We start from the raw sequence: 24818 nt of genomic DNA, 5'->3' as shown, positions 1-24818 counted from the left end.
TTATTTTTGAAAAATAGAACCGAAAAATGGTCAATAGAAAGCTATTTCCACATATATAGTAACTAATCGAGATTGGCTAAATAGTTGATAATGATTTATTTATGATAAAATAGAACAAAAAAATGACAAGTAGAAGCCATTTTTTTTTGCGCGGATTACCCTTCATTTGGGGTGGTCTTTAATTTTTGCCTTTCAAATTGGCAGTCTTTAAGTTTTACCTTTTGTCTAATATCTCGAGGTTGTGGGTTTGAGCCCCAATTCAGTAAAAAATAAATAAATTTGCAAGCGTTTAATTTTGCAAAATTCTGACCATGCAAATTCTGCCTTATCAAAACTCTGGCTTGCGAATCCAAACTCTATCTTATGAATTTTTAATTGAGCGAAGGTTCGAACCCAAAATCAAAAAAGCGAAGGACAAAAGTTAAAGACCACCTATAAAAATTAAAAACCACCCCTAGCGAAGGACAATCCTGCAAATTGCCCCTACCACAGAACAACTAACCGGGTCAGGTAAACAGTTTGGGACCAATGTTGAAACGGGTTTAATCCCCAATCATATAAAGAGGAAAGCGGGGGAACTCCAAAAGCCACAAGGCGGCAAAATTACCAAATTTGTTGAAACACACAGAGCACTCTTCATTTTCTCCCTCTCACTCACACAGAGTGCTCATAGGTAACCATATTGCGATGGTAATAACGATCTCATTATCTCACTTTCATACTCAAATTCAACTTTATTAGTATGAATATGCTTCAAAAAATATATATATAGAACTACGTATATTCAGCTTCTAATGATTGTTTGGAAGTTTTTTCGAGCTTATTTGATCTTAGTTAGATGTATTGATTTGAATTTACAGCATTATTATAAGTATTTGAGATCTCTCTGAATTGAGATACTATCTGTTAAGTAGAAACCATGAAAATAGATGATTATACTCAAATCCTAACTTTAGTATGAATATACTTCAAAATCTCTATACAGAACTACGGATATTCAGCTTATAGTGATTGTTAGGAAGTTTTTCGAGCATTGTTGATCTTAGTTTGATGTTTTTATTTAAATTTACAACATTGATTATGAGTATTTGAGATGATTGGTATACCTGTTAAGTATTTAATGAAATTAGATGCTTTTGAGGTGATTGATGTGCACATTGTAGTCAAATTGAAGCTGTAACGCAGGGATTTAAACATCAATCATGATCTCATTACTTCAAAATCTGTGTATGGAACTATGGATATTCAGTTTCCAGTGATTGTTCCGAAGTTTTCTGAGCTTTGTTGACAGAGAATGATGTTTTTATTTGAATTTATAGCATTGATTATGAGGATTTGAGATCTCTCTGAATTAAGATATCAGTTAAGTATAAAACATGAAATAGATGAATATACTCAAATCCAAAGTTTAGTATGAATATACTTCAAAATCTATATACATAACTGTGGATATTCAGCTTCTCATGATTGTTAGGAAGTTTTCTGAGCTTTGTTGACAGAGATTGATGTTTATATTTCTATTTACAGCATTATGAGTATTTGAGATCTCTTTGAATTGTAATATCTGTTAAGTAGGAAACATGAAAATAGAACTTTAGTATGAATATACTTCAAATCTCTATACAGAACTATGGATATTCAGCTCTGATGATTGTTCCGAAGTGTTTGAGTGTTGTTGATTGTAGTTTGATGTTTTAATTTGAATTTACAGCATTGATTATGAGTGTTTGAGATCTCTCTGTGATTGGTATACCTGTTAAGTAATTAATGAAATTAGATGCTTTTGATGTGCAAATTGTAGTCAAATTGAAGTTGTAACGCAGTGATATAAACATCAATGGTGATCTCATTACTTCAAAATCTCTATATGGAACTATGGATGTTCAGCTTCTTGTGATTGATCTAAAGTTTTCTGAGCTTTGTTCATGGAGATTGATGTTTTAATTTGAATTTACAGCCTTGATTATGAGTATTTGAGATCTCTTTGAGTTGAGATATCAGTTAAGTAGAAAACATGAAATTGAACTTTAGTGTGAATATACTTCAAAATCTCTGTACAGAACTATGGATATTCAATTTCTAGTAATTCTTAAGTAGAAAACATGAAAATAGATGTTCTTTTTGCGTGATTGATGTGAGAATTGTAGTCAAATTGAAGCTGTAAGGCAGTGATATTGTTACAGAATAACTATTGAGTTGTAAATATATTTTCTTCCACATATAGGTAACTCAATTATAGGAGCAGATCATTAGGATATTTTCCTTTAATTGTTTTGATTAGTTTCCTTAGATAGAATCTTATGTAAATGTATAAATACCTTGGATTCATGAATAGAAGACAACACAACTCCTTCCATTTGAATTACAGATACATATAAACATAAATGGCGATTTCTAGAGGAATCTGTGATCTGCAGCAGGGTTTTGCTGGTAACGTGTAACTGTGCGACATGAGTATATGTGCTGAACATGTTTGTAGGTTTGCGCAATGGTATATGTTCATTATGATTGTGTTAGAACAATTCACGATTTGTGAACTTGCAAATTGAAGTGTAAAGTAGCTATATGTGGATGTGGGCTGTTCAATTTGTTTTTTTACTCTATCCCTGTGGTTTATAATGCTTTAGCTAACGAGCTATGTGAGTTTGTTTGCTTCTAAAATCTCTTCTTACTATGTGCTATATGTCAAAAGCTACAGCCATTAGTGGCACTGTGGCAGATCCATTGATATGTCGTACTCAAGAGCTTTTGGCTCGAATATGAAATTAGATATATATTTCAAATTCCACCTTCTGACTCAAACCTCTTCATTCTAGAATCACTGCACAAGAGAAAGTAGAATCCATCCCAGAATTTCAGTCAGCAGACGCTGCCTAAGCCCCAGGCTAATCAAACACCATTAGAGCATCCCAAATTGATGAACTCCGCACCTATTATTGAGGTGCCAGCAACACCAGCGACCATCGTGGAAGAGCCTGCTACACCTGAGCCAGAGCAAGAGGCTCCTGAAATCGACATTGAAGATGCTTACTTTGAAGATCCTAATGAAATTCCTACAATTGAATTGAATATGGTGCAGTTCACCCAAAATATGAAGAACTTTGTGCAAAACAGTATGGAGCTTCAACATGTTGAAATGTCAAAAGCCTTAATAGCTTTAACTCCAGAAGTTGCTTCAATTCCCACGCCTAAACTTAAGCATATAAGCCGGCTCAGAACTCAACATCAAGTGTAAGTGTATGCTCCTGATATCTACATCATGAAATAGAGAAGCTTCCCAATAACTTCTGATAGATCACTCAATACAGTAGGATAGCCAATGTTTTCCTAGGCTATGCAATTCTCATAAATTTGTTTTTACTTACTATCAATTGTTTCTCCATTCACAGCTATGAACTTCCGGATTCTCATCCTCTTTCGGAAGGGGTCAGTTTTTTTTTTTTCCTTTTTAATTGGTTATACTACATCAGTTTTATATCCATATATAAGCAGCATGCAAGCTGATATTGAAATTGATCCTCCTGATAATTATGTCTTTTCATGTTGCAGTTGGACAAAAGAGAACCAGATGATCCATGTTCCTATCTTCTGGCAATATGGACACCTGGTAAGATTGCAACTAATGTAATAACACATAAGAGGAGTTCTTTTGAAAACTATGCAAAGCATCTGGTTCCTATCACTGAATTACTGTAACTTGTAAACTTATGTGCAGGTTGAGTGATGCTCTCCATGTTCTTCTGATGACATTTAATACGGTTTTCTCAGCTTCAAATAAAGGTAATTACATACAGTTACCAGTTTCAAAAAAATAAAAATAAAGGTAATTATATAAGAACAAAATAGCTGTTAGGACTTTTAGTGTCTTTATGCATCTCCTTTCAGTTGTGATTTTCAAAACCGCATGGCTGGGCAGTAGTTACAAACAACGAATGTATTTGACAGATGTATTATCCCTGTTCTGTCTTAGCCAACTTATAATGAAGTATGAATAGGCTATCATTTAAAGCTAATCTTTACAGGGTGCTGGTATCATGAATATATTGATATACTCTTTTCAAGTCCTGCTCTATATGCTTACCCTCGAGTCTTATTTATGTTTAGTTAAGTACATTATAACGTGGTTTACTTGTTTAAACCATTACTACTTGATAAAATTTGGTGCAGCTCATGTATTAAGAAAAAGGGATTTTGTAGATACTTTTACGTGCCCGTATATAAACCTGCTTTGCTTTCGGGAAAACTTTCTTTTAAACATTACCATAAGATTTAGTAAAATTTGCCTCATGTTGCGTGGTGGTGCCAAACCAGTTGTTTTGTAAGTTAGGAGCCAAGTGTACTGATTGCCATGGAAGAGTACCCATTTTTATTACTCTTTCTATCCTTAGAAGAGAAAATGGGAACCAACTAAATTTGAGATGTCAATGTGCTAAAGGGCCACTAGCCTGTTGAAGGATTCAATTATCGTTGCTAATAAAAATGACCATCCTAAGTATCAGCTACAAGTAATCGATTATCATCTCATTTACTCATGCTACAGTTTACTTACATGTTAGACAATACCTATCTTCTTTCTTTCCTAAGGTTTAAAACATCATGGTGCTGAATGTTGTTAGCTTGTTCAGCCTGGATGGCTGCCTTGCTGATTCAGTAGGACACTGCTCCCTAGTTTTCATCTGGCTTTCCTTTTGTCCTATTCAACTTGCTGGCTGGAAAGTGCAACCGTGCCATCAGTGGTCTTGGGGCTCGTGTCTCCTTGTCAAAACCCCTCACACAAACAAACCCTGTGGAATACAGTACTTGATCAGAAGACAAATAAAAGGTTTTGCAGCAAGGGATAACTCTTCTTTCCCTTAGCTACATGAACAGTTACTACTTCTCCTCATAATTTGTTTTTATGATTTGTCCGAAGAGTGTAGAAGGCAAAAGGGAAACTCGCCGACATGCTTGTTCTGATGCATGGTGCTTACGCCGGCTTAATTTGATACCGAGTCTTTTTGAATTTGCATAATGATATAACATGCACGCTTTTCATTGATTTACTTGGTAGAAATGGATAAAAAGCTAAGACAAGCATTTTGGAGCTCTGTGGACTTGAGGTTTTCGATCTACATACCTCTCCAAAAGCAATGTTGGATACTTTCTGTGGTTAGGCCTGATCAACAGAGAACACACTATGTTATTTTACTCCCTAAGCTTTTTAAAATATAAATAAGGTTTCATCCTTTAGTTTGTCTACCTTTGAATATTGTTGGAATAGAGGTTCCGAAGTAAACTGTCCGTCGTGGCAGATTCCATAGCCAATCTCTTGGGACATCAATTGGCTTGAGGCTGGAGTCATGGTCCGCAAAGACCTGAGAAATAGCAAAAATGTTACTATGAAAATCTTACTAATTGCAAAAATGCTTGTGTTTGGCATGCTTGAGTTGAGGAAAAGTTTGGTTATATTTACCTCGTTAACCTGAAAGTATGTACCATTGAGCGGAAAGCTTCCTCTCATAGCAGTTCTACATGGTATCTGTTAGAAAAGTATATTTAGAGATGATTAGAATTCTCATATCACTTTCCCATGAAAAACATTATAATAGTTCGTTCTCTTTTCCTTACCAGAATTGTCCCTCTCACCGTTTGAGCATGTGCTTCACGTATGCTATTGCATGCAAAACATGTTTCATCATCACATAGTCTACCAGTGTCTTGGTAGTTGCACTGTCCCCCCGGTGGCTGAATAGAATCCGCTGTTTCACCTGATATGGGTTTGGTACATAAGGGAGAATTAAGCTATTCAGAAAGCCTGAGAAAAAGCTAACCTTTCTAGCCAAATTAACCTCTACCGCTGCAATGCAAGCTATTAATGAGATTGGGACCTGGGACTTGCCCAGTGCAGCTTAGCTATCACAATTGTTCCGTACAAACATGAGTTTTCTAATTCATTAGTTTACGGGTTACAGTAGTTCAGTGATAGGAACCAAATGCTTTGCATAGCTTTTCAAAAGAACTCTCATGTATATATTACATTAATTGCAATCTTACCAGGTGTCCATATTGCCAGAAGATAGGAGCATGGATCATCTGGTTCTCTTTTCTCGAACTGCAACATGAGAAAGCGTAATTATTGGGAGGATGAATTTCAATATCATCGTACGTGCTGCTTTTATATGCAAGTAAAACTGATCCAAAAAAAAAAAAACTGATGTAGTATCACTGACCCCTTCCAAAAGAGGATGAGCATCCGGAAGTTCATACCTGTGGATGGAGAAACAATTGGTAGTAAGTTCAAACAAATTTATAAGAATTGCACAGCCTAGGAAAATATAGGCTACCCTCCTGTATTAGGTGATCTATCAGAAGTTATTGGGCAGCTTTACTCTATTTCATGATGTAGATTCAGGAGCATCCACTTACACTTGATGTTCGGTTCTGAGCCGGCTTATATGCTTTAGTTTAGGCGTCGGAATTGAAGCAGCTTGTGGAGTTAAAGCTACTAAGGCTTTTGACATTTCTACCTCTTGAAGCTCCATATTGTTTCGCACAAAGTTCTTCACATTTTGAGCGAACTGCGCCATATTCAATTCTATTGTAGGAATTTCATTAGGATCTTCACAGTAAGCATCTTCAATGTCAATTTCAGGAGCTTCTTGCTCTGGCTCAGGTGTGGCAGGCTCTTCGACAATGGGCTCTGGTGTTGCTGGCACTTCGATAATAGGTGCGGAGTTGATCAATTTGGGATGCTCTAATGGTATTTGATTAGCCGGGGGTAAGGGCAGCGGCTGTCGACCGAAATTTTGGAATGGACTCTGTCCAGCTGCTTTGTTCTCTGTTGTACTTACAATACCTTTCTCTTCTGGTGCTGGCAGGGCAAGCCTTGCGCTGAATGAGAAATATGTCAAGTACCATATTTGAAACACAGTGCATTCAATTTTTAGACTATGAAATTGCTAATCTAGTTATAATGCGTTACTTGAATGTGCTGACAGGAAGGATGGGTATTTACTGAAGTTTGGTAGTTGAGATGTAGGAGTTCAATCTTATACAAGAAGAAACCCGTGAATATTAAAGTTTGACAGTTTGTCATTCGCTTCATCGATGAGTTTAAATACTGGCAGGCTAGCTTAAATGCAAATTTGTATTGTCTAAGTAAGAGTAAGTAGATTCGTCAAATCTAGTTTCAGCAGCCACATTTCTGGAACTATGATTCCTTGGATTAGGTGTAGAGAAGCTTGAGAAGAACTAATAAAGATACACAAACAAGAGATAACTAATTTCTTGCATAAAGTATATAGGATAATAGGCAAACCTTGCAAAAGCACTTGCAAAGTGTCTGCATTCTCCTCTCATTGGACAAGCGTTGCAGTTGGGTTTGCTTTTTGTACAGAAGACCTAATGAAGTAGCAATAAAGTTGATTTAAACTGTGATTGCAGATATACACTAGTTCTAGGGGACAGTAACTAATGGTATTGGCATACCTTTCCAAAAGTGATCATATGGTAATGCAACTCATATCTGTTATCAAATAGGATTTGAATCAGTAAATGCATCACTTGATTAGAGAAGAAGTAACTTTTTAATTATAACTAGTAAGCATGTATATCATTTGTGACTCCCTTTGAAGAAATCAACTACCCTAATCTTAAGTCTCTCTGCACTTTCGAAAAATCAAAATCTTTTCTTCCACTATGCAGTATACTGTTATAATTGGATGTTTTCAATAAGCTGAGATGCAACCACTTAAATTTAATAGTAAATTGATGCTTGTCAACCAGTCCTGGGGAGAATAGTGTTAGAGAAAAGAATGTTACTTACAATGTTCTCTGATCAAGCTTGCAGAGACGTGGCCAGAGGTACTTTTGAATCGACTCCAGCACTGGGTACCTGTAGAAATACAGCAGAGTTAAGACTATGTCGCAATTTTAGAAAATTTACGTACACAAGATACTCACAGTTCCAGAAGATGCAATTGTAGTGACTCCGGCAGTGGCTGCAGGGGCACCCATCCCAGCCTAACGGCTATACGCCCAACGTTTGTGTCGACCTTATCAAAGACATGATTAGTGGGTACACAGGCTATGTCATATTAATTAGCTCTTCAAAAATGGCTCCGAAATCTTACAGGGAAAGCAAGGTTGTGAAGTGTTAAAAGTCGCACACACTCTACGCTCTTCAGGCCCAATCCTCTGATGCTTAATAGATACTCTCTGATACCATGCATGTGAATTTGTTTAGTTGGAGCAGAGGAATAATATAAACATGGAGAAATTATTTGGTCAATTGAAAGCTTACTTTGCTTTGTCTGGTGGAACGTCTCTCAGCCATTCAAGATCTATACTTCCATGTTCTCTAAAAATCCGGTTAAGGAAATCCTGCAATTGTTCAGTTTTCATTGAACTTTCTCTTAGGTTTGGAAATTACTGTGCTAGATGAATCAAGGTGTTCAGATTTTAATAGAATTAGGCTGTTAGTGCAATTTACACGTATGTACCTTGATTCTCTCCGCTAGCATATTGTTCATTCCCCGTTCCCTGATGGTATTTGCTATCTCATTGACATCCGCACACCTCACAGCATCCCAATCCAGTGAATCCATTGTGTTTGCTGTCCTTTCTCTTTTCTTACCATTGCTCTGAGCCTGTAACCTTAAACTGTCCCAGTCAACATTCTGTTTCTCTTTCCCAGGGTGTTCCTTTTTTGCTCTAGTATTGTGGTTTGCTCTGTCTAATGTGCTACCGGCGTGATTTTTGTTGTTGTTTGAGTTTAACCTGGAAGCTGTGTGCGCAGACTTACTTGAATCAACAACTACACTGACCTCCTCTTGGACATCTACAATGGCTTCTGAAAATGCTGGTGCTCCTGCTACTCGCTGCATATTGTAGTTGCTCTCTTCAATTTGAATTTGTAGCTCAAGATTGACTACCGGATCATCAATTGTTGCTGTGTCCACCTTGCTTTGATGGTCATTGCGTGAGATGTAAGTCTCACGCATCTCTCCATACTGTGCTTGATTTGCAGGTTCTGCTGATAATTTACTTTGTTCAGGCGCACCGAGTTCTCTAGAGAGGTCTAAAAGTTTTGCAGCTTCTTCCAAATCGTCTTTGCACTTGATTTGTTGTGCTTCTGCATTAGAAATCGCACATGAGCCCAAATAGCTACAAGGACAGTCATTTTCTATTGAGCCTCTGTGATTCTCCTCATCCTTCTGAAAGTGTGAACAACATGCCACATGTTTCAGTTGGCCATGTATATCCTTTTTCGCTAAGATGTTTTCACTTTTCTGATCCTGGACTCCATGTGATTTCGAAGTTCCTGCCATATGTAGTAACTTCAAAAATGAAGTGGAGCCCGAAAAGTTGCTTGATTCGGTTCTTTCAGAAGTTTGAACAACTGAAAAGTTCACAGAATCTTGAGAAGAAAGTACAGAATTCTGAGAAGAGAGCAAATCGTCTGGTTCTACTTGATCCCCGAAAGAACTTGTTGTTGCATTAGCTGTAGCCGATCCATACGTTGTTGATTCATGATGCACACATGAACTTTCTCTAGAAGAACCAGGTTGCTGCAGTACAGAATTTTCAGTTGAACTAGTGCAGTTAGTGCTATTTTCACTTGATTCACTGCTATGAACAGCTGTTTTTTCATCGTCTGAGTCTGCACCAGAGATTTTGAAAAACTCCTGACCAAGAGTTGGTTGATCGTCATGCCATCCAATTGTATCATCAGGATCCGGGGCACTCACCTCAGGTTCTTCAATTATGATCCCTGTTCTCTCTTCGGGCTTTTCGATGCCGGTGTTTGACTTGAGAGGGAACCGAGCAGCCATTGACATGAATGCAGAGCTATAAAGTGGATAAAGTGCTTAATTGGAACTTAATATTTTAAATTTCTTATGGATGTACGAGAAAAGGGAAAACAAAATTGTGGTTTCGAGTCCAGCTTACCTAGAAAGGTGGTCTGAGACATTCTGTGTCAGGAAAACTCCAACTACGGAGTCTACAACAGATCCCTTCCAAGGAGAGAATCGCCTGTCTCCTGGTTCACCCAAAAAGTAGAAGAAATGGTCAATGAAACAAAAGATAACAATGTCACATGCACATCTTGTTTATTTCTAGTATGGCCCATTGTGAACTAAATTTTCTAGATGACGAAAAGGAAAAACTACAAAGGTAACTTGGAATCTTGTTTGAGGTTGATGGTTGGTATGCAATGCTAGTGTTAGTCATGTCTTCTGTTGGCATGACAAGGGTTAGTTGCAGGTCATTTTGCATGATAAATAAAATCTATTATCTAATAGTTTGCTGATTTTATATGAATAATGTGTAATGATATAATCCTTTTGCATATGAAGAACTGGGACATACTTGCTTCTTCCATCATAATCCACTTTCTCTTTGCGGGACGATACATATGTATAGGTGCTGGGTCAGGTTGGATTTTAGGTTTCTTTCTTGACCTTGCAGGTGCATATGTGTTTGTCAGGTTGGAATCATTGGGTTGACTTATTGCTAGTGATCTTTAGAATACCAGTTGGTTTATAAATAGTGAAAGTTTGTCATACTTCCCATCCTATTTAGTCTAGCAAATATTTTATGTTGACTGTTTTTCTAGTCAAATGAATTGTTTTGAGGGGGGGGGGGGATGTTCATTTGATAGTACTACAAAGATGATGTGAAAACTTTGTATACGTACCTTGAACAAGACGCATCCGTGAGACAAATGAGTCTACTCGTCCATGAAAAACTCCACGTTCTGATTCCCACCATTTTGCCTTGTCTTCATCTGTACCATCAATGCCTTCACTATTTATGTCCTGCAGCAAAAGCTTCCAAACCCTAGTGGTCTCATCATCAAGGTCAACCTTCGGGCGCGGTCGTCGTTTTCTAACAAATGAGCCTGAAAAAGGGACAATACTCCCATCTCTTTGATAAATGACAAGGGCATTTTGCTCATATTGGTATTGATGGATGCTTTCTCTATTTAAATCAAGATGCTGTAAGCGTTCAGCAATTTCATCAACTGGAGATCTCCATGTTATAGCTGGTATGGAACCTGCATCCAATTTCATGAGCAATTAAAGTCCACATCTTATTTGATAGGATATCAGAAAGTTGAGAATATAGCCATTTCAAGAAAAGAAAGTTAAGAATATAGCTTCAACTACCCCTAGCATTTGTTCTGAACTGTTGTCGGGCATGCGTATGAGATGCTGTGGAACTGACAAGGATGCTTCTCTTTGACCGCTTTTTTGTTTTCATTATTGCACGGGTGTCGGCAACCAGGGCTTCCATGCATGTATTCGGCTGATCTGAGTTTTCATATCTTTCTCCAAATTCATATACCATTGCTTCTCTGACAGGAGTAGTAGGAAAGTGTCTACAAATTTCAAGCAGTGATGCTAGGTCACGTACTTTACTTATGCTTTTTGATCTTTTTCTTCTTAACCCCTCTGCTTCAACAAAAGCTGGTACTAGTTCCGGATTCTGCATTCCATTATTAGCTTTATCATTCACAGATGTACTGGCTTGGGAAAGACCAGTGTTGCATTGAGACAAAGACAGATAGTTAATTTCACGTGTAAAAGGCTTAGTGTAAGATGTTCCTGAGGGATGGCTCTTCTCTGTCCTCTTTTTCTTGTAAATTGCAGGAAAATGCATCCCTTGGGTACTGTGAGCATAAGGTTCATTTGCTGGGAGAATTGCTTGATATGCCTGCATGGAGTTGAAATAGGCTCCCCTGACATTTGTTCTGTAAAATTCTGCTTCATCAGTTCTAAAAGAATGTCGTCTTTTCAAGGCTCTTTCTGGTGTTTCCTGGATCAAGCATGCGCTGCTGCTGCAGTTGGAACTATTCGGGCTCTTTGGTGTCATTTCTAAAATGCCTGCCTGTTTATCATGAGTTTCATCCGAGAAAACAATTTTACACTTTCCTCTTGAGATTTCATTTTGATTGCTCATGGTAAATTTACCATGATTCAGGTCAATCTTCAGAGTTGAAGGGTCAGGGTATGGCATTTCATGATGTGTTTGGCAAGTTTTCAGCTCCTGATTCGAACATGTGATGTCATCAACTGAGCCCAGTTCTGTCTTTGCTGTTGTGGCTTCAATACCCTTTCCAGGATGCACACTAGAGTTGGGTTGATTCTCATGCAAGTCCTCCACAGATGAAGATGGCCAGTGTGATGAGTTTTCAGAATCAAAATTCAATGATTTCCTGCAGGTTCTTCTGGGACGAGAAACATTTGGTGGATCAATGGTTCCCTCTTCGGCAGGATTTGGTCTGAGCTTGTTGACTTGATTTCCTCTGACATACGTCCTCTTTGCTCGTCGGATTTCTCCGGAACTAGGAAGATGGCCCTCGTGACTGGTCATAATGTTTACCTTGTCCGAGGGTGTGCTTGGAGGTCCCTCAACCTTGTTTCTTCGTACATATTTCCTCCTCTCTTTTTTAGCTTCCTGCGAACTATGCTGCTGGGGGGTTTTCGGTTTAGGAGTCCTTTTATGCTCGCCTTCTATAACCACTTTAGGCCGGTGCTTCTTCCTTCTTCGTTTCTGCTGTGGTGTATTATTCTGTTCAGCATCCTGTTCGTCCGCCTTCGCAAGCATTTGATTCTCCTGCAATTCTGATATGTTCAAGACCAGCCCTGACTGCTCTTTGTTCGCTTGGGGATCACTTGCTTCTGCTCTCTTTAATGTATCTTCGCTTGACTGTAGATGTCTTGCTATTGGTGTCTCGTTAATGTCTAGACTTGGCGCATCAGATGCTAGCCCTTTGTTCTTGATCTGATCTGGTGTTATTGGTTCAAACTGGAATCCATTGTTGATGCTCAAGCCCTCATCTGTCATTCTAGTTGGTGAATTCAGATTAAAAGGGAATCTCGAGCAAATAGAGCTTCCATCTGCATGATCGGTACCTCTTTCATATTAGTATATTGATGAAATTTCAGAATTGAAACAACTTTTTTTAATGATTCTGGTTGACTACGCTAAACTATGAAAATATCATTTGGTGCTTGGCTTAGTGTTTCACACAATAGAACATAACACATCAATATTGAAGCATGTACCACATGTCTTGAAGAATATTTTTATAAAATTACAAATTGAGAAAGCATCACTTATTGAATAGGCACGCAATCAGTGAAAATACACGTCAGAGATGCTATACGTGACCTGTTTGTTTCACCTCTGATTTTAGAACGAGGTACCTGATTCTGTAGTCTGTCTTGGAGCTTTATCTAGTATATACTAGGATGTTCAACTCAATGCTAGTTAACTTGTCCACGAGGAGTCATAATTTTTACTTGAATCTAAACTGATCACTGATCTTATTCTATTCCGTTCTCTATCCTTTTGAAGGTCTTAGTTATCCGTGAAGATAACACTGCCATTGAACCACATCGAAGACGCTTATGACATATACAATGAATGTGATTATCATAACTTGGAGTTCACCAGGCATTATGCATTTCTATTATATCATGATGATGATGAGTCTATGAATATTTCAATTCTTTACCTGCATCCTGAGAACCGACGAGGGAATAGAAAGAACCATTCGCGGTAAAATTAGTATCTGCATTTGCATTTTCAGTGGCGGCTGTAGAGCCAGCAGCATGTGCTAGGGCCAAGAGATCTCCGAAAGAGCACACATTGCTCCATTGGTCCACATCATCGGTAGATAAGTTATTGCACATTTTAATATTGTTGTCCCCGTACATTTCGGATTTTGTCCCTCCTACTGCTGCTTCTTCCCAAGTGTCAAAATACGCCGTCCCAGCTGACAAATTTGTCGAACCACAGCATGCAGCCACTTGTCGTCCTTGGGGTTCTTGAAAGAAATTTCTCAATTCTAGCTGGTTCACTTGGCTCACACCTTCACCTTGTGAAAATTTTTGCAACTCCACCCCATTAATTTGAGCTGGCTGATTTTGTTGCCTATTCTCCCAGATTGGTGGGAAGCTTGGTTTTGCTGGAGTTGCTGGAAACCATGAAGTGCCAATCTGAAAATCATCTGGTTCTGGAAATAAGCTTCCTTGCCTTCCCTCCATACCGCGGCGGCACAGAGAAAGGTAAAAATCCAATTTTTATGCCTTTGTTTTCCTTAATTTTACAGAAAATTTAGGCAGATTTTTGCTGTGATAAAACTCAAAGTAGTCTCTTATAGAAAAGAATAAATCTGTTCTATAAAATCATCCTGCAAAAGAAAACCATATGAGATAGGAAATTAAAAAAAAAAAAAATTGCAAGAAGATTACCAGAATATCTGAAGAATCTTCAAAAAAAATAATTTTTAAGAAGCCCTTGTAACTCAAATTTGTAAAATTATACCAAAACAATTTTTTTCAGTACAGATCCCACAAAGACTGAGCCTATCTACTCTGTCCTGCCATGGTGGAGTCAGTGAGTAGAGGGTCAAAAAATGGAATGTAATTAGAAAATTTCATTTTTCATTAATTTAACCTATAAATAACCAAGTTAGGTATGATCAGTGAAAGATTACAGCAATCTGACTGAAAAAACAAAAATATCTGCATAAATTCTTTGATTCTTTACCAGGAAATGCTGCTTTGTTCTTCAACTTTATTATCTACAAAAATAGAAAAAATTACATTTAATTGTATAAGTGTGGTTAAAAAAATTTGGGTGCTTAGTGATTTTACACTGACCTGAAGAAATGGAATTTTGCCGGAGATCTTACAGAGACAGTGGACGGCAAAGGAGAAATGAGACTGAGTATTCCATAAAGGGGAGAGAAAAAGTAGGAGAATTAGGCTATGCAGAAATACCAGGGCCTTTATTCTTACACTGAATAAGCTCTTTGAGAAACCAAACCGACTACTTATTCTCCCGGTAAACAATAAAATATTCCACTATTTTATTCTCTCTCTTCTTTAATAAGCTAATAACATGTACGGAAGTGTACGATAAAAGACAGATTCAGGATATGAAGTTTGTAGGTTTTGAATTTAGAGTTTGTGAGTTCTGATGTTTATTATATGACATATACAAAGAGCCAAATTCAAGATTTAAAGTTTATGAATTTTGAATTTTAGTTCTTTTGAGTTACTGCGTAAGTTATTTACGTAATTTGGACATATTAAATGATTTTTTTAAACAAATACAAGATCTGAACGTGTTTTGTTGAATCCGTACCTTCTACTTTCACCCTGCGTATACAATGGATTTGTTAAAAATTTATGGGATTTGGATCAAAGTCGAATATCTTATTTTTTATGGTAGTTCATTTTTCGAAAAGTGCAGGAAATATTTACTTGCATTTGATGTTTACACTAAATTATATTGCTTTACATAATTGAAACATAAATTGAGGTGGACAATAAACAGAATTAACTCAGTGACAAAAGTGTATTTAAAAATATATGTTATATATTTATGATCGAAATATCGGGTGTGGATAAGTTTTTCCCCATGCAACATACGTACTTTAGGTAGAACACACTATTGAGGGGAATACAAGTCATTTTTGCGGTCAAACAACTTACACGGCGTATGAGGCGGCTAAATAAGACTTGATTCATTTGGGGACGTCTGGCACGTGAATATCGCGTGACTTGTCGTGTTTGGGTTTTCTCTACATGCTTTTGACGCCATTAGGATTTTTAAATGCATTACTCCCTCCGTTTCAAAATATTTATCGCGGTTATTAAAAGTAATTATGTCAAATTATTTGTTATTTTAGAAGTTCAAGGCATGGTTAATATTTTTTTCCCCTATCTTATTCTTAGTAAAATTTTAACTTTAATGGAGATGACACATAAATAGAGTAAATATTTAATGTAGAGTGATTATAATTTGGAATAAATAAGGGTAAAATTAGTCAAATACTCATTCTAATTAATACTCTACTACCTCTGGATTAAAAAAAGAGTCCACTTAATCATTTGCGCGCCCTTTAAGAAAATACTAACTCTTAGATAAAAATAGATAATTTAACTAAATTATTTTAATTGAATAGACATTGGGATTTAATCATATAACACTCAATAGGGGTAAATTTAAAAAAATAAGTTTGATTCTTTCTTGATTTGATAAGTGGATATTTTGTTTGACCCAAAAAAAAAAAAAAAGAAATTAAGTGGACACTTTTTAATCTTGAAGGAGTATTTTTTAAGGAGCGTGTAAAAAAAATGACAAATAATTTGAGACGGAAGGAATATTGAAATGATTTGCATGAGTTCCCATGTCTTTACGGCACCGTTAGTGACGCCGTTTGTGGTCCCCCATTCAGCAGTACAGGTAAGCACGCTTTTCTAATTAGTGTTTGAGGGTTAGTTTCGGTAATTTGCTTTTGCTGTATTCGGTGCTTTGAGGCTTTATGGATGTGATCAGAATTTACAGTGGGGTTGTTTAAGAAGGGCCACCGGTTCCTTTCGTCTTTTGATAGAATACTAAATATGAGTAGACAGTTTTGGCGGGTTATTTCGTGGGTCCTCCATTCAAAAATCAGTTAGTTTCGGTTTGTTAGTACTGTTATTATTGTTGTTGTCGTTGTCGCCGCGATTTGGCGGCTGCAACTTCTTTGTTCCAAACTTGCATATTCCCTTCGTTTTGATGTAATTTTTTATATGTACTTTTTAATCGATCGTAAAATAATATTATTATTTTTATAAAAAATACATTATTTATGATTATATGTTATTACTTATTATTAGAATACTTTTTTGATTTATTTTTGTAACACAAAGATAGTTTATTCTTAATGAAATGATCTATAATTACACAAATATTTATGTTTGTATTGCATCATAAAATTTAAGAATCTTCTTTTCTTTCTTGAATACTATGCACAATCAAATACCATCACATAAAATAGGATGACTGGAGTATAACTGATTCGGATTGATTTGTTAATATTGATGTGGTTTGACTTCATAGTGGGCATCATTGTAACTTTTTCTCCAATCTATTGAAAAAGTTACTCCCTGTCTCAATTTTAGTGAATATATTTGATTGGATCGTAGTTTAAGAAAGGAAGATTTCTGAAACTAGTGCTTTTAAATATGTCATAGAATTTGAATGATTATTAAATATTTAAAACTTATATACTTAAATAGGTATGTCATAATATATTTAAACCATAAGAACTAAAACATATTTTTATTTGAGATTATAAGATTTAGTAATATTTTCAGTTCCGTAAATTTCCTGCCTCAAATTACGCACATAAAAGAATACGGATGGACTATTAGTATTGTTATCGTTATTGTTATCGTTATTGACAGTTAAGACTTTAGAGCCTAAAAGTAAACAATTGCTAGAGCTTTGTCCAATGATGACTCAGGTATAAGTGATAGGCACACGTGCTTATCTAACAAATGATTATTTTAGTTTCTATGTTAATAAGGATAATGTTCTTTTACCTCTTTCGTGAGACGTGTTGAAGATATAATTAATTTCGAACCGTCGGCCAAAGGGTAGCCTCTATTTGTTTATATAGGGATGGCAAGCAAATGCTATTTTTAGATTCTCACTTTTGATTTGACCACCTTCTTTTTGGATTTGATTGCAACTAGTGATGTCTAGTGGAATAGAGGCAGTAGGAAGAAACATAAAGTAGGGGTCACACTATTAAGGTTTTCTTAAATATAACATTCTTTTAATTCTATTTTAGCGTAATTTAATTAGACACAAAATTTAGGGAAAAAATGAAGGCGTAGTGATACATGAGTCCGGAACAAAAATGGCTTAAAAAAAAAATTTTTGAACTAAAATATCCCAACAAAAAAAAAAAGTTACCAATGTACCTTTAACGTAGTATTTTACTGCGCTAAAGGAGTTTTCTTGGGTGTCCTATAACGCAGTATTTTAATGAGTTATAGATACATGGATTTTAGCTATAGCGCATTATTTCTTGCGCTATAGTAGTCCGCCATTTTCCATTTCACTCCTTTTTACGTAGTTTAGCCGTATATTAATCATGCTTTAATACTCCAAAACTTCAATATTTTATATAGAACCCTACTTATATTTGTACAATTAATAAGATAGGCTCAATACATAAAGAATACGCAATACTTTGGATTGTCGTTTTAGTGGTTGAAAAGTGCTCGAAGTCCTTTTTTGTTTGAAGACTTGTAGTCATTAGCTTTACGTTATTTATCTTTTAGGGTTTCGTCTTATTTTTAAATTAATGCTTAACTTTATTTCGAACGTGTCACCTTTTTTTTATATAATCTAGGATGTGAAACTATAAACAATAATAAAAACTAAGATAATATGTATAAATATTCAAAAAATATATAATATTTACGATAAATTGTATAACACTAATATATATACACTATCGAGGATGGGTCCCACATGTAGTATGCCGGAGACTATCCCTAGGCCTAAGGCTCATGCCATCCCCACCGCCCTCGCCATCGTCTTCATCGTCCTTCTTCCTCTTAATAACTGGACGCTCCAAGTCATGATCATCTCCTCTTCCCCAGCCCGCGCCCTCGACTGAACGTGCTTCTTCGGGGATCCGTTCCGCCGGCACGCTCGAACCTCGAGGCCGAGCTAGGTGCGGAGACTCAACCACTTCCTCGTCGGAGTCGCCACCTCGTGCGCCGAAGGATGAACCTGAAAAGTATATAATAATTAGTACCATTTCTTAGTTATATTGAATACATTAACGTTATTTATTTAATCAAACCTGTGTGTCAACGGGCGCTTGAGTAGGCTCCTGAGATGGGTTTGTAGGCTCCTCAGATGGGTGTGGTGGTGAATATGAGGTAGTCTCTGGACGAGACGTCGTTCGAAGTCCAAGTAAAGGTTATAAAAATTAAATAAATATTTACCTTATATTGAATAAAAGTAGTTTTAAGTAAAAAACTTACATGCGCCTCAGTAGTCTCATGAGAAGACACCTCTGCCTCGGCAGGCTGACCAGAATGCTCCTGAATGGGTCGCTCCTGTGGACCCGCTGGCGTCGAATCCTAAAATATCAAAATAACGAAATAATAAGTAACATACATATTTAAAATAAGTACTTTAAATAATCAAATATATATATTAAATATTGACCTTATGTTGAATAAAAGAAATTTTAATAAAAAGCTTCCGTGGCTCGGTGGTCATATGGGAAGATACGCCGGCTCGACGGACCCATGAGAAAACACACGAGTGGGTGGCTCGGTGGACCATTGCGCCGAATCCTAAAATATAAAATATTACTAAATAATGAGTAACATATATATATATATATATATATATTTAAATAAATAATTTAAATGAACAAATAAGCATTTTAAATACTAACCGGGATCAAAACTCATCGAAGTCAGTTAATCGGGTCCCCTAAATTCCTCACAAAGCCGCTCATGACTAATGAAGCGCGTAACGCCGCCCAATCAACGTTATCACGCTCCTCCATGTATGCATTACGCTCGGCCGTGATGACGACCCGGGTATCTCGGCAAGCAAGAGCGCGGGCGTAACGTAGGTGAGTCCCCGGGTGAGCCGCCCCGCACAGAACGGCGCGGATGGACTAGGACCGTGAACGCCCTGCGGAATGGGATCGGCCTCATCCGCCTCGTCTACCGTATGGTGTCCTCCGCCCCACCGGATCCTGCGGCGAGCGACCGCGGCCTGCGCGCGCGGCGTCCCCAAGAAGACGGCGTCCTCGCGCCGGCACGGCCGCCTCTGCGGGAGCACCCGGTCCTCCTCCCCGGCGCCGCCTCGATAGTCGGCCTCGAATCAGGCTTCTCCATGCGCCTAATCTCGCGCACCTGCCGGATACCATCCTCGATATCGTACCATCTCCGCCGTGGCCCGCAAGCTCGGGGTAAGGCATATGCTCTAACCCCTGGGACACGCATAAACGGCTTGTACGGCCGCCACCGTTTGTGTTCAACAAAAAAAAAAGGAAGTTATTTTTTAAAACGTAACATTCAATGCGATTAAATAAATCTAAATGCGATAAACTTACCAATGCCTCGTCTTGCCGGGTGAGTGCGGTATCCTACGTCCCGGGGACGCAAAGGCGGGTTGCTTCGTCAATCGGCGTGTGATACGATGATACCGAGCGCGTATATGTCTTCGAATGGGAGTCAAATGGCCGACGACATCTAAAGTGCCTTTGTTCTCCCGACGGTGGAGCCGAACATGCATGAAAACAGAAAATCATCATCGACGGCGGCCGATCGTCCCGGTAGTGTCGGAGCTCATGACGGACGTGAGGGGGTATACTACGTGTATGCCCAAACTTTCGTAAGACACGCTCGGGCATGTGCTCCCTACGATGTCCGGGTGTATCAATGGACACCGCGACATCCAAACCCCACGACACCGCCTACGGAAAGACATGCAAACCATTTAATATAACGTACGGCGTCCATATAAATAGGCGCATAACATATACATACAAATCGGTGATCACCTAAGTCGAAAAGACGTTTAATTAAATTATTAATGTAAATTTAAATTGTTTTACCGCATCGTCCGTCATGTGATCGTTCGGTCCCGGAATGGTAGAATCGTGGTGCATATCCACATCCCGATCAAAACCCGTCCGTCCACCTCCTCGCATAAGGCATGTCAATGTCGAGGTGATGCCTAGGTACGGTCGAAAAACGCATCCTTTCCTACCCGCATAATCGTTGTACGGCGATATTAGAAAATACGATTTTTAAGTCGTCTTTTCAAGAGTTTTGTCTATATTAAAGGAAGGTATACTTAAAATATTACGGAGAACTGACAAAAAATTCACACACATCCGTGACAACTCCGATAGACGGCAGCACGGGGCATGCAGAAAGCACGCCAAAATGCCCCCCCCTCCCCCCCACCATTTCGTAGTCTCCCGGGCGATCCGGATGCTCCAAGAAAACAAATAACGTAAGGCCGATAAAGGCACACAGTGAATTCGGGAACAAGATGCCCCCGAATATAATAAGCAGATACAAACGAGCATGACGATCAATAGCGTCCTGCGGGGTGCCGTCATCAACCGGATCAAGACCCTCCAAAAAAGTGCAGAGTGTACTAATCCGAACCCGACTCTGTCCTGAAATCGGCCGGGGCAACGACGAGCACGAAGTGGGTGAGCCTAGTCAACTCTGTCGCCCACGTCTGACCAGGAGGAGGCTCGTACCGAGTGTATAATGGCTCTCCATCTACTGATCCAAATAGGACCTCCGCGTCGACGTGTAATCGTGGCCTCGCCGGTCGAAGATGGAAGGTATGTGTCTCAGCCTCCACCGCTCAACCATGGCTGTGATGACCGCCCCGATCATGCCGTACTCGACCAACGGACACGCAACGGTAGATGCGCCCGAAACAATATCTCCAAGACGCGAGGGTGTGGGGGGTGCTCGCGTAAAAAGCCCAAGCTCTCTGCTGCCTAGTAGATATCACATCCAGTACCGACCCATAATAAGTCCGATCTATGATTGTCTTGTAAAGACAATGCGATCTATCGAGAGGTCCGGGTGAACGAGAGGGCCTCGCGTGAGCATCGGGCCCGGGAACATCGGGCCCGGGGGGGGGGAACATTCGAATCCATGAAAGAGTCGGTTTGTACAAAACTAAATTAGTCATTATTCTTGAAATGAAAGATAAATTATATTAACTAATTAATAATTTGTAGGGAATATGTGAATTATGTAGTATTATATCTTGTGAATAATTAACATGGATATGCGGTAAATTTAATATGTGATAGTAAGGACACATATGTAATGGCAAAGACTTTTTGAGAATCATCTTAAGTTAATTAGTTTGAGAATCGAAATTCAGCAGTAATATTTGTTTAGAACTCTATTTTGAATATGTGATATATTTTTAGTTGACCAAATAACCAACACAGCTACGATAAAATTAGACTAAAAGAGTATATTCGTCGACCACATATTTTTCTACATAATTTTTTATTTATTTAACATATATATATTCACGCTTTTAAAATTATATAGATAACAATTCATAATCATTTACAACTTATCTGGATGGTTGATTCAATGCTATTGTATTATATTATGTTGTTAATTTAAATACAATGTTTGTTTTGATTGTTACTTTTTTAGATAATCTTTACATTTTTATCGTTAACTTATGTATTTATGAAAAGAAGAACTTTAACTATTCTTTTTTAGATAATCTTTTTTTATTTAACATATATATATTCACGCTTTTAAAATTATATAGATAACAATTCATAATCATTTACAACTTATCTAGATGGTTGTTACCTATTGTATTATTTTATGTTGTTAATTTAAATACAACGTTTGTTTTGATTGTTACTTTTTTAGATAATTTTTATGTAACGACGAAAGGTCCTATTTTATGTAACCATTGATTTGGTCCTATACAATATGACACAATAAGAAAAATGTCAAAATAATACATAACAATCATCCAATCAAAGTGTTAACAATATAATAATTCATTACCAATCAATTTCTTTCAATTCATAAACAATATTTAACTGTTAATAAATTCATAATTAATATTTAACAAAATAATAATTCATTAACAATTCATAAATAATTAACAAATTAACAACTCATAAACATATAACAAATTAACAATTCATAAACATTTAACAAATTAACAATTCATAAACATTTAACAAATATTGAATTAAACCAAAAAAAAAAAAAAAAAAATCGGAACAGTGGCAAAAGCCACTGCCCAGTCCGAAAAAGAACAAAAACAAAATTTTTTTTTTTTTTTTTGAAACATAGCAAGGATTAAATGTTAAGCATGCTTAGAATATAATGTATATAACAAAATAATAACAAAAGTTCATAGTAAAAAACCTTAATCGAAGATTTTTTGTAGAGTTATTTAATCGAGTTTTACGCCGCTTTTCCCCAAAATTTGAACTTAGAATCTTGCTCCTTGACTTGAATATACCGAGAATCTAAACTTTCCGGACGAAATTTAATAGAAAGTGACGTTTTTGGAAGTGGGGCCACCTCTTTTTTCTCCGTCAATGGCGGTTCCCTTTTTTTTTTTTAAACGACTGGAGGGGACCAGTGGTGGAACCCGATCGGTTTATGTTGAAGAGTATAACGCAAAGTATTTTTTTGCGTTTATAGTATAACACAAGAAATCTTTGCGTTATAGGACACCAAGAAAACTCCTTTAGCGCATTATTTTTTCGCGCTAAAGCACTTGATCGTTACGGTTAAGTGCTTTAAGCGCAAAAATGCGCTAAAGGTACATTGGTAACTTTTTTTTTTGTTGGGGTATTTTGGTTCAATTTTTTTTTTTTAAGCCATTTTTGTTCCGGACTCATGATACATTAGGTAGATGTGGTAAAAGATCAAATTACGATTTTGTTGAATAGTTTATTTTTACATTAAGTGGATTTTGATATACGTAGAGTTTTTCGTAAACGGTATTATCATTTGAAGAAATGAATAAATCACTATAATGACAAGCATTGCCATTTCTTTTTTATATTTATACCTAGTATTGTCATTTTGCTTACTTTTAATATATACATATTAAGTTAAAAAGTTCAACCAACTTTCTTTTTCTCTAGCGATGACCCTTTTTTTGACGGATTGTTGCTTCTTCCTTAAAATCTGGGTAATTTTCTTCTTCGTCATCTTTTCTTCTTCGGTTCCTCGCGTCTTCGCTGTGTTGGCCCTTCTCTTGCCTTTTTTAATTAAAAAAATTTGTAGTTTTTCTACTTCGTTTCTTTTGGTCTTCTGATTTTTTTTAATTTCGTTGCTTTGTCTGATTTTTTTGAGGTTAAAACATGATGGTTAAGCACGAATGTGTATTTGTTTTGAGAATGTTTCTTCTGCTTCTTGCTTAACCATCATGTTTTTAGTTTTATGAGCAACATCTTTATTTATTATTTAATTTATTTGAAATAACGAATCTAGATGTCTAAGTCGCTCGTATTTTGCCATTACAATTCTGTTTCACCTGGATTTTTTTTTCATGCTAATTAAATCCATACTCTCTACAGTGTGTTTTCATAGTCCAAGTTTTTGATTGATACTCTCGCTGATTTTGTTAATTAATATAATAGCGTCAACAAATAGCATATACCTTGGACCTCATCTTGTATTACTTTGGTTACTTCATTCATTACTAGGGTAAACAAGTAGGGGCTAAATTGTTATCCTCGGTATAGGCACTGTTATAAGAAACTCCTTTATATGTTTTTGCTTCTGTTCTTGTGTCGGCGGCGACTCTATCATACATGCTTTTTATGGGACTTATACATTTAAGTCAACCAAGTATAACAACATACCAAGTGTAATCCTATAAGTGTAATCCTATAAGTAGGGTCTAGAGAAGGTAAGATGTATGCAGAACTTGTCCCTACCTTTCGTGGGGTGGAAAGGCTGTTTTTGATAGACCATTGGCTGGAAAGAAAATAAAAGAATTTGAAGCATGGTATCAAGTAAAATATGACAATACAATAGCAACATACGAAGCAAATGAAACAACAAATAATAATACACATTGAAGAAAAGAAACTAAGTGATTACTACCTAAATACTACTAATAAGGTGAGAACTCAGCGACCTATTAACCTTCTAGCATGATTCTTGATCTCTGCACCTTTCTATCTAGGGTTATGTCCTCAGTGAGCTGAAGTTGTGTCATATCCTGTAAAATCACCTCCTTCATTTCTTCTTCGGCCTAACTCTACCTCTTCTAACACTTATTATAGCCAACTTCTCATCCCTTTGTACTGGCGTATCCACACACCTGCTCTTCGCTTGTCCAAACAATCTTAGTCTCGCTTGCCTCATTTTGTCCACCACGGGGGCCATTTTAATCTTGCCCCATATAACTTCATTCCTAATTATATCTCTTCTAGTATGACCAAATATATTTGCGAATCATATCTCTGC

General features: G+C 37.1%; 2 protein-coding genes across 3 annotated transcripts; one reads left to right on the top strand and one right to left on the bottom strand.

The window, feature by feature from the left end:
• The first annotated feature begins 525 nt into the window (after positions 1-525).
• Positions 526-4759, top strand: LOC132057412 (DNA glycosylase/AP lyase ROS1-like). 2 transcript variants are annotated; one of them, XR_009415139.1, is made up of 5 exons: positions 526-673; positions 2817-3237; positions 3390-3426; positions 3550-3607; positions 3716-4759. XR_009415139.1 is itself a non-coding variant. In XM_059450008.1 (4 exons), the coding sequence occupies exons 1-4, from the start codon at positions 2918-2920 to the stop codon at positions 3718-3720; spliced, it is 414 nt and encodes a 137-aa protein (XP_059305991.1). In that variant the 5' UTR covers positions 1784-2917; the 3' UTR covers positions 3721-4759. The 2 variants fall into 2 exon arrangements, 1 of the variants encoding a protein (XP_059305991.1); XM_059450008.1 differs by lacking the exon at positions 526-673 and having other exon boundaries at positions 1784-3231.
• Positions 4400-14036, bottom strand: LOC132057411 (protein ROS1A). The gene is made up of 19 exons (XM_059450007.1): positions 13505-14036; positions 11151-12884; positions 10679-11038; positions 9931-10021; positions 8481-9828; positions 8282-8361; positions 8112-8196; positions 7942-8033; positions 7805-7873; positions 7468-7504; positions 7298-7380; positions 6406-6870; positions 6210-6246; positions 6034-6091; positions 5608-5747; positions 5453-5518; positions 5240-5354; positions 5117-5155; positions 4400-4784 (listed from the first exon to the last, which is right to left on the bottom strand). Exons 1-19 carry the CDS (start codon positions 14034-14036, stop codon positions 4666-4668), a joined length of 5550 nt encoding a protein of 1849 aa, XP_059305990.1. The 3' UTR covers positions 4400-4665.
• Positions 14037-24818: the final 10782 nt, after the last annotated feature.

This window comes from Lycium ferocissimum, chromosome 5 (genome assembly GCF_029784015.1).
Source record: "Lycium ferocissimum isolate CSIRO_LF1 chromosome 5, AGI_CSIRO_Lferr_CH_V1, whole genome shotgun sequence".
Classification (NCBI taxonomy): domain Eukaryota; kingdom Viridiplantae; phylum Streptophyta; class Magnoliopsida; order Solanales; family Solanaceae; genus Lycium; species Lycium ferocissimum.
Note: the sequence above shows the minus strand (reverse complement) of the source record. Positions and strands in the feature narration are given on the sequence as shown.